This window comes from Condylura cristata, unplaced genomic scaffold, assembly GCF_000260355.1.
Source record: "Condylura cristata isolate star-nosed mole 26May11 unplaced genomic scaffold, ConCri1.0 scaffold00002, whole genome shotgun sequence".
In the NCBI taxonomy this organism is placed as follows: domain Eukaryota; kingdom Metazoa; phylum Chordata; class Mammalia; order Eulipotyphla; family Talpidae; genus Condylura; species Condylura cristata.
In genome coordinates, this window is record NW_004567103.1 from 17,823,094 (window position 1) to 17,833,714 (window position 10,621).

At 33.2% G+C, this 10,621-nt stretch overlaps 1 protein-coding gene across 4 annotated transcripts in view; it reads left to right on the forward strand.

The window, feature by feature from the left end:
• Nucleotides 1-10,621, forward strand: part of ERBB4 (erb-b2 receptor tyrosine kinase 4) — a 942,163-nt gene that overhangs the window by 612,282 nt on the left and 319,260 nt on the right. For all 4 annotated transcript variants that reach the window (XM_004674330.2, XM_004674332.2, XM_004674329.2 and 1 more), the window contains exon 4: nt 8,469-8,603. In XM_004674330.2, the coding sequence (XP_004674387.1) occupies nt 8,469-8,603 (135 nt within the window). The remainder of the gene's footprint in view (nt 1-8,468; nt 8,604-10,621) is intronic.

The window sequence follows — 10,621 nt, forward strand, 5'->3', positions numbered from 1 at the left end:
CCTGTTCTGCTCCCCACTCTGTCTCTGGTGAATCCTCTCCCTGCCCCTGAAACTCTGGCCTGTACCCCAATTCTGTATGCATAAATAAATAAATCATTAAAAAAAAGCTTGCTTATTTATTCTAGTTATGTTAAAAGATAGGCAAACTTGGTAAAAGTGATCTTGGTCAAAGGCAGGATAAAGGTTTTGATAGTGCTGTCTAGAAGAAAACATGATGAAGGCTTCTGTGGTGCTGGTTTGTTCTATTCTTGATTTGGCAGCAGGTTGCATAATTGTGGTTAGTTTATAGAAATTCATTACATATGATATATGTACTTTCCTGTTATGTGTATTGTACTACAAAGGAAAGGCTTGAAAAAATTTACATTTGTTCAAGTAACAAGATTATATAAGTTTTTATATATCTAGAGGATACAAAGAGATTACTTTTGATTCAGGAAGACAGATTGTTTGTTGCCTCCCAACATCCAATATCTTAACTTATAAATAAAATTTAGTTAGTCGGATAACCACCCAGACTATTATTTATTATCACCTTAGTACCTTCCTTTGGTTCCAAGATATATGTAGACCTAGGAGACATAATGACAATTGCCATGTAGATCTCCATTAAGAGATAACATGTACTCATCCCTGCTCTTCATACTTTTCTCAGACTTTTGTCTCAATTTTACCAAATGGAAAACTCCTTTCATGGTGAATGTGGGGAAACAACAAAAATTGAAATGAAAAAATGGGCCCCTGTTGACTGTGAAGTCTTCATAATAGTTTTGAAATCACCATATCAGACCTTTATATAAAGAAAAACAGAATCATGTCTTCTTTAAACTGCAATCTAGTCTAAGTGATGCAAATTAATGTGAGTACTTAGAAAAGCATAACAAGAACTAAACAATTACTAATTATAAAGTGCAATCAAATCCATGTGTGACTAAGCATTATAAGCCAATACTTCTGTTATAGAATTAAGCAAACTCAGTCTCCTAAAATTATATAAGGTCATTTAGTGTATAGGAAACTAGATTTTGAACTTAATTTTACCCAGCTTACTAGACTTGGTATTATTGTCATGACACCCAAAGACCTGATAATATTAGATCTATTTGTCTAACTAACCACCCTACTACTACAGTACATCTATCTGTCTATAAACCATAGTATAGAACTCATTATGACTTTAATGTGCAAGATGATATTGTTGGGATAATGGGCAAGAAACAAAATGTTTAATCTGGTTTGAGATGATAGAACCTGATTAAGAATTAGTCATGAGTATATAAAAAAAGAAAGGAGAATAGAAACTGTTAGTTCTATGGAGCTTATCATGACAATAATAGAAGTTAAAGAATAAAGAGAAATGTCAAGTTTTGACTAATTACCTTTTACTGTGTACTATTCAGTTTTTAAAAGAAATATAAGGGAGTACAGGTATAGCAGAAATTATTTGAGGAAAAATATTAAGCATGTTAACACACGTGGACTATATAAGGCTAGAGAATAATTTGAGAGGGAAAACTTCTATTTATACTTTAGAAGACAGATACTGGAGAAAATTAATTTTAATTTTTTTCCAGATATCAGTGGTTTTAGATGGATTTCTATTTCCCTAATGAGCAGGAAAATTTCATTCATTAAGATCAAACTAATTGTATTTGTTACTTCATGTGATTTAAATTGTAAGTGGTTTCGAGTGCATACAGGAGAGGTAACAGTAATATAATGTTATCAATTGTACAAATAACATTTTACAAGTGTTAGCCATATTCTAAAAATGCTAGTATCGTTATCATCCAATTTTTTGTAATTTTTACTATGCACTTGACACTGTCTTTGCTACTAGGATCACAGAATGATGTAGGTTACGGTATTTTTCCTCTAGAGATTATACTATGATAAAGACAAAACAAACACACAGAGAATAAACAGCAAGGTCAGGTAGCATTTACGCTGTTACATGAGCTGCTAAGCTAATTGGTGTCTTAAGAGTTAGAAACTGTCTCTAAAAACAAGGTGATCATGGTAAGGGACTCAAACCAAAGCATAATGAGAGCTAAGAATTGTAGTGAACCACTACAATTGTAGTGGAAGATTAAGAGAGCATTACTAAGTTCCATTCAATGGCCATCAGGATATTTTAGTAGTATTTTCCATCTTAGGTTGATTTTCAGTCAATGAGTGTGTAATTTCTTCTTAAAATTGCTTTGCTCTGATTGAGAAACTGTCCATTGTTACTTCCTAACATTTGATATCCGCATCCATGAGCTTTTGACACTGATCATTGAGCTGAAATACAGAAGGTTATATCACTCATTTACATTATCACCCGCTCCCCACTCCCAATACAAATGTGACATTTCAATTTTGCACACTTCAACTCTCTTTAAATCATCTGTATAAAAACTTCAAAGCTTGATTGATGATGAATGAGCCATTGTCTCCTCAAGCACCCGGTTCTCATTAGCCTTTAGAGTCTCAGCTTATTAATAATGAACCTTGAGGGTTGACCCAGGGGGGTAGCAGCAATTCATTGTGCTCTCAGATGAAAGGTCTGGGTTTGGGAAGGATACCGGGATCCCTGGACCAAGTGCATTCCAGAGATGAAGTATTAAGTATCACGGGTAGATGATGTGAGCTATATTGCTTTTGCATCATTATCTGCCAACAGTCTTGTGTGGCTTAAGGTGATGACAGAAAGACACATTACTTTGTGTCTGAGGAAGCCCTGCTTCTTGTGGCTTCATTTTCAAAATGGACTTTTGCGACTTTAGCTTTTGACTCCTCCATTGTGATCTTTGACATGGATAGGCAATATAAGTCTGATATAAACATTACTCGGATGGCCCCACTGTAATTAGACAAGTGCAATATTTCTAATCTTTAATTATTTTCATTGCCATTTTCATTCTACAGTTGACCTGTAGATGCACCTATGCATAACAAGACATTTAGAAATACAATCAGGGATGGTGGATAAGTATTTTGTTATTGTTTACTAGATCATTCGTATGTTAATTTTGTGTAGTTTCATACTGAGAAATGAATGGCTGCAAATGACACCAATCATATAGATTCAGTGGAATAGGTCTATGTTCAAAATTATAATTTTTATTTTGTAAAAAGGAAACAGCATTCCGAAATGGTCATCAATTGTTAATGAGGTCAAAGCAATTTTGTCAATATCTTAAACCTAGTAAGAAGCCATATTAATCTGTATTTATGCAGGCAGGTTGCATCACTACCAGACTATAGCATTGGGTTGGGGGGAAAGCTGCAATTCACTGTTTATCACATTTTCTTTTCAGAGATTTTCTTTGCAAAATGTTAATGATTTTCATAATAGTTATTTATCCATAAATTCAGTGTAGTAAATAGCATTTAGGAAAAAATAAAGGGAACAAAAATTTAATTTATAGTACAAACGTTTCCTTCTTCATTAGACTCATGCAAATGAGAATAAAGAGAAGAAATGGACAATTTTTATGGGTTGTAAGACTACGATGTATGTTTTATATCCTCTCTTAAATGTCACATTGTTATTTTGCAATTTTTGAAAAATAATTTAATCAATGATATGAAGCATATTTATAGTTTAGTGTAAAATCTTTCTTTTAGACTTTTGCACAGGATTAGGGAATTTTACTTCTCTGGAATAGCTAAAATTGCCATTATTGATTTGATAGTAATGGAATAAATTGCTCAAAATAGGATTTGGGACACAATAAAATCTCTAAATATATTTTATACAATATCAAACATATTGTCTGAATAATTTTGAACATCATCAATTATAAAAATGTTATCTTATAAAATTTTATATTTACATTAAGCAATTTCTCTTTCAGGTTATTAAACTATAAGTCTCTTGTTTATATTTTTTTTATTTTCCCTACATCCCAATATGTTTATTGCTCCTATATGCCAGTTATTATAAATGATTTTATGAATCAAATATTTATTGTGTAGTTTGTGCCTTATTGAAACTAGACACTGGTTGTTGAACTTGGAAACCCAACCATACAACAATAAACCAAGTTAAAATGACCTTAGATTGCTTATCGAAATAGGTGACTTTCGGTATTGCTTTTATTTGATCAGAATTTAATTCAAAATTAATGATACTTTTTCTATAGAATATAATATTTAATATACTGTATTTAACTATGATGTTTATTGAGAAGATACAGTTCTGGTTTGTGAACATGCCAGAAACTTTTATAATATGATAAGGAAATTCATGACAGCTTTTTGCTACAAATTGTCCATTGTGCCAGAATCCATTGGTGTCTGTCTTAATTTATTCTGATATATTTTCCACAGTGAAGGTAAACTATAATAAAATGTTATTACCTTTAGCTCATTTACTTATTTAAGTTTTTACTGTTCTCCATTCTATGCTTCTTTTGAATATCAGTTAAATCTGTCTCATCTTCCTTTCTTTTGTAGAATTAGAAGTTGTCATTTTTTTTTTAAAAAATTTTTTTATTCATATAGAACTGGGGTACAGGCCAGAGATGCGGAGGGGGAGAGGATTCATCAGAGACAGAGTGGGGTACAGAACAGGCAGATCCATGAAGTACACTGCTGAGGGGAGCAGCGGGCGGGTCAGGAGAGGTCTGCCACGCCATGTGGATCTCCTCCGGGGCAGGCGGGAATCGAACTCATGCGGAAGTGGCTTAAGCTTCTTAGTGCTGTGCTTTAACCCGCTGCGCCACCAGGGAGGGCCTAGAAATTGTCGTTTTTATCATGGTTTAAATATTTAATTATTAATCGTTTATTTCCTCCAGGAGAGAGCGAAACTCAGTGTAGCACAATAAATCGTTAATAAAACCTGTGGAAAATTCTACTTTTCTTGTGTTTAGCAAAGATAGATGTGAAGTACAAGTAGGCATTTCTTTAATATATTCTTGGGTAAATACCCAACCAGACTTTTCTCTGTTTCTATTCTTCCTCTCTCCATATAAGAAAAATCTAATCAAGCCTCTATTGTCAACTAGAGCAGAAACACTAGGTATCCTTTTGTAAAGTAAATAATCTGTTTCTCTAACAACTTTCTTAAAGGTAAATATTCTTCCTAGAATTTTCTTTGTCCAGAAATAAATTTAACTAAATATTTCCCCACAAAAATATATATAATTAGCATTTAAAATATTTATACTAAAATCAATATTTTAAAATCATCATAACATTAGAAAATCACTGTGAATTATATAAGTGAATAAAGGCAATTTTAGCATCATTTCCTTGCAAATATTTAGGCTATCAAGTTCATCGAAGAATGTCAGATAAATTACATATTAAAATTTTCTGATGTATCTATTGATATTTAATAGCAAAATAGGAGCTAAGCCAGATATAAAATAGGACTATATTCTTTCTTTTTTTAAGATTTATTTATTTATGCGTATGGATCTGGGGTTTAAGCCAGAGGTGAAAGGATTCACCAGAGACAGAGTAGAGAGCAGAACAGCCGGATAGATGAAGTACACTGCTGAGGGGAGCAGCCGGCATGTCAGGAGAGGTCTGCCATGCCATGTGGATCACCTCCGGGGGCCTGGGATTGAACTCACACTGAAGCAGCTACAGCTCTCTGGTAGTGCTGCATCCTTACCCACTGAGCTGCCAGGGAGGGCCCGTACTATATGTATATTTTTAAATAAATGATCCATAATTAAATACTGGGAATTTATAAATGTTCTGACTAAGTAGTTCTTAGCTAAAATTACTGTCAGATGCCAGAATTAGAATTTAAGATGATAAAAACATCATGGTTGTAGTTTTAATTTGAAATTTTAACGTGAAAGATTATACTTGAATTATTACTGCCTCATTTCTAAAATCTCTTTTCCAAGTAAAACCAAGCTTTTACACAGAATATTTCTAAGAAACAAATGTCAACATTGGTAGCAGATTAACATGGTTGAAGAAAAGGATTTGATGAGATTATTATTCAATATAATATAATCAGATTCTACTTGAATATTTTTAGATAGGAAGTTGCAGATGGATACTGTATTCCTTCAGTATGAGCTATTTGAATTAAAATGTGACTCCTGAAAAATACAGTCTCTTGCTACAATGTTTGAGCTATTACTCTTTCTCTTCACATTTTTTAAGTAGAACTTTTCCAAATGTAGACTGAAAAATAACCTTCATTTCCTGGATAGCAGTCAAAATCTCTTCTTTGTCACCTAATGAAGAATTATTCCTAGAGCAGAAGAGCATCACCTAATGTCTCATGAGAAAGCTATTAGTATGAGATTTTCACTTTTCTTAGATAGAAACTTAATGCCAAACATTAATATAGAAATCCATTTTCAAAATCTTTCTTACATCTTACATCTGCCTTCTGCTTTGATGAAGGTTGTATGGTTAGGTCATGAAAAATAATGAACTGGGATTTAGAAGTAGAAAGATTATCTAATTTCTTTCTCTCTCTCTCTCTCTTTTTTTTCTTTACCTGAGAAAACGGAACCAATAGTCAGTGAAAAAATTGATGATGTGCCTGGGAGTGATTTAAAATGTCGGAAGCCTCGCAATGTCAAAATTAATCTGGAGGGTGTTATGGATGCAATGCATTGAGGCACTTTAAAGGAGCCTGCCAAGCCTGCTCCCACAAATACCCCTCTAGTAGTCTTACTGTTCCTTTCTTTCTTCCATCTACCTTTTTGGCTTAAGGTGACTCTTAAAAACTTATCTTGCAATACTTTACAGAAGAAATTTTCTTAAAGTCACAATGGAAGATGAAGCCAGTTGACTTTTTCACCACATTCTTTCTTGTCTGGATTTTCTTTTAAAAGTGTATATATGTCCACCTACCTGTTGTAGCAAGAATGGCTATGGGATATTATTCTGCCCAAGAAAATATATAGAGGGTGATTCTCTTCTCAAATAGAAAGTCAGAGCCTCACAAAAATGAAGCATCTTGTTTGGTCTTTTGTCTTCAGCCTCTAAGAATTTATATCAGAATCTTTAGATACAGTTGCCATCTTGTTCCTAGAAGGAATAAAGCCAACACACTGAGGAAGATATAGAAGGCCAGGGAAACTGCAAAGCAGTTAAACTACTCTCTGTGTTGTATTCTATAGACCTATTATGTGAGAAAAATCATCCACTTCTATTTAAACTACTACTAGTTGCATTTTTGTTGCCTTTAACTTACTGCTTTATAGACTGTGGTTTATCTTATGTTCTGTTTGTATTGGATAATAGGGAAAAATGTGGCAAAATTTGCTGTAGATGTTTAATGAATGTATTAAATAATAATAACAGCATTTTAGGGGAAATAGCTTACTTTTTTATAGATAATGTAAAGCTATCTGAAGGATAATCTATCTATATGATCAACCATTATTCATTGAGGATATAGTAACAGATCAAGTCAAGTATTGTGAAAGAGAATCAAGTAAAAATTTGCTTTAATGGATTTCGCTCATGGTCATGCATTTATTCCAATGAGCCTGTTTATTTTTTTATTTTTTTTTATTGTATCTTGCTTTGTGTTGCTCTTAAAGAATAAGCTTATTACTTCCATTTGAGGAGACAGAATATTTCTGTGATTATTAGTTTTAGCTTCAGTTTTGTACTAGTGATATATCTATTCACTTTAATGAGTGTCACATTTTTCTTAAGAAAAAGTTGACAACTTGTACCACAGGTCATAATATTCACCCTTTGTGACCTTGGAATGTCATTTGTAAAAACATTTTTTTTTTTAAGATTTATTTGTGCATACAGAATTGGGGTACAGGCCAGAGGCTCAAGGGCAGTGAGAGGCTTCACCAGAGACAGAGAGGGGAGCAGAACAGACAGATGGACAAAGTACAATGCTGAGGGCAGCAGCGGGCGGGTCAGGAGGGGTCTGCCGCACCTCCGGGGCAGGCGGGAATCGAACTCATGCAGAAGTGGCTTTAGCTTCTTAGTGTTGTGCTTTAACCCGCTGGGCCACCAGGGAGGGCCTGTGCAAACATTTTCAAAAGAACTAATCAAAGATAAATAGCAAAAAGAGAGATTATTTAGGAAAAAAATGCTATTAATTTATCCTGTGGCATAGTATATCCTCATTAAAAATAATATTCAGTAGAATAACATTCAATTACCATTAGATGCTCATAATGTAAAATAAGACAAAACTAACAGGTTAAACACTACTGTATGCAATATCATTCTAATCATATCAGGGCATAAAAACAGAAAAAAGATTAATAATATCTATATCAAAATGTTAAGAGTGTTTCATTCTAAGCCTTTCGATTATGAGTGTTTGGTTTTCTTTATATTTTTCAGTCTTTTCAAATTTCTGACTCATTTCACATGACTCAAAGCTATCTTGGCTATTAGCTTTTAATGGCTATTATGCTATTGGCTATTATGCTAACAATGAAAATAGTTGAAGAATAAATAATGTTATTAACTACTTTTCTCTCTAATAAGAATTATGACAACAAATTTCTTTATTTGTTTTAATACAGAAATCCTAAATGGTGGAGTCTATGTAGACCAGAACAAATTCCTTTGTTATACAGATACAATTCATTGGCAAGATATTGTTCGGAATCCATGGCCTTCCAACTTGACTCTGGTGTCCACAAATGGTAGCGCAGGATGTGAGTAGCATTGTCCTTTATCATGTCTCAGAATGTTCTTCTACCCTGTTTAAAAATGAATGACATAATTATTATGACTTTAATAATTTTTGCACTATGCTTGTGTCCTTTGAAATTTTCAGTTATATATGGCGGAACAAATGGCTCATCATTTTCTTTTTATTAACTTTTTTTGGAATGACACTTCCTCTTTATAAATTCTCATTTTTTTAACATGACCCTTTGTGCTAAATCTAAAATATTTGATTATATTCCCATTGTCCAAATGGAAATTATGAGTATCCATAATCTTAAGACTGTTATCTAGCTACTGCTTCAGATCTTTGTCAGTCAAACACCACTGAACAAAAAGTAGTAGAGCAAAAGTTGCTTTCTATTCACTGACATTTTTTAATTAAAAATTTAAAAGTAGTGAAAATTATAGAATTTCTAAGCAATCATTTTCCCCTAACTTTCCTTGCAACAGTTTGACAATTTTACTGCTTAGAAATAGAGTGAAGAAATATAGGTTTATATAGATTCTGATTTTTGTCAATGCATAATAATCTACCCATGGTCCCATTTTTAATTTTTTTTTTAATTCTGATTTATTTATAAATACAAAATCTGGGACATAAGCCAAAGGTGCAGGGAGTGAGAGGATTCAACAGGAAGGGGGGGGGGGTCAGAACAGGTGGATTTACTGAAATACACTGCCGAGGGAACAGTGGTGAGACAGGAGAGGTCTGCTGCCCCATGTGGGGATCAGCTCCCTGGCTGGGGATCATTTTGCTGCAGTGGCTGGCAATAGCTTGATAGCGCTCAGAATTCAACCCCTGCACCACCAGAGGTTAGATTTCCCATTTTTAATATGAATATTCTTTCTACCATAGGGGCTTTATCAAACTTAAAGTATTTAATATGATTAAATGATAAGTAAATAATATCTAAACTGTCACTAAAACCTTTGGAAATTATTCTGTCTGGAATCTTTCTAATCCATAAAGCATGCTATATTGTCCCCACATTTATTTTTACTGATATTTGTATGAGAACAGAATTGTTATCAAGTATTAATTTGAGTTTTGTATTTCTTATCTATTATTAAGTATTTCCGACCTGAAATTATAACTACCTTCTCACAGCTCAATGATTTTTTGCTGTAGTACTGATTGTGTTATGACACTTTTTTAGAAAATCAAACTCCAAGGGACAATTATTAAATTTCATGATGGTCCTAACAATATAATGGGAAAATATAAATATATTTGATCTAAACTGACAGCTGTGTTTTTAATAAATGGCTAATTTTTTTTTAAAGTAGAGTAACAATTTTCTTGTCATCTTCAAATAAAAATTTGTAAGAGATTTCATCTTTGTTCAAGTTGCCTACCTTGTAAAATTGCATAAGAATGAAATATTGAATTTTTCATTCTGACAAGACAAATGATGTGCTTCAGAAATGGATTCTATTTTCAGTATGTCCATATAGTGGCACATTTTATTTGGGGTGGTGGGGAAAGCATAACGGTCTGATAAGAGAAAAGGAATGCTGACTCTCAGCTCATCAAAAGTGACTATCCTGTACCATATAAATAAGGCCAGGGAAGTATAAAGTCCAACAAGGAAACCATAAGGGAGGGTACTCAGTCTTTTAGGATATGGAAAAGTAAAGGTCTGAGGAATTTGCATTTCTTGAAAGATAGCATCTTTCTGTGTAACTCTTTTGAGGAAAAAACTAGATGGCTTTGCTACAATTAGTCACACAGCCCCATTTATTTTAAATGCAGAGTGGAGTCACACCAATGGTCCTTGGCAAGTTAACCTCCAAGTATTTGCTGACTTTGCAATTTTACTTAGCAATCCTTTTTGCAGATACACTACATATTAAGTGACATAATTGCAGATGATAATATCCTATGCCATCTTTTCTGCCTTCCCCCATGGATGACCTCAGGCACTCCCATAGTTTTAAATACAATTTCTTCACTGATGACCAATCAGTAAGTACCTCAATTAAAAAAAAGAAAAAAAAAAAA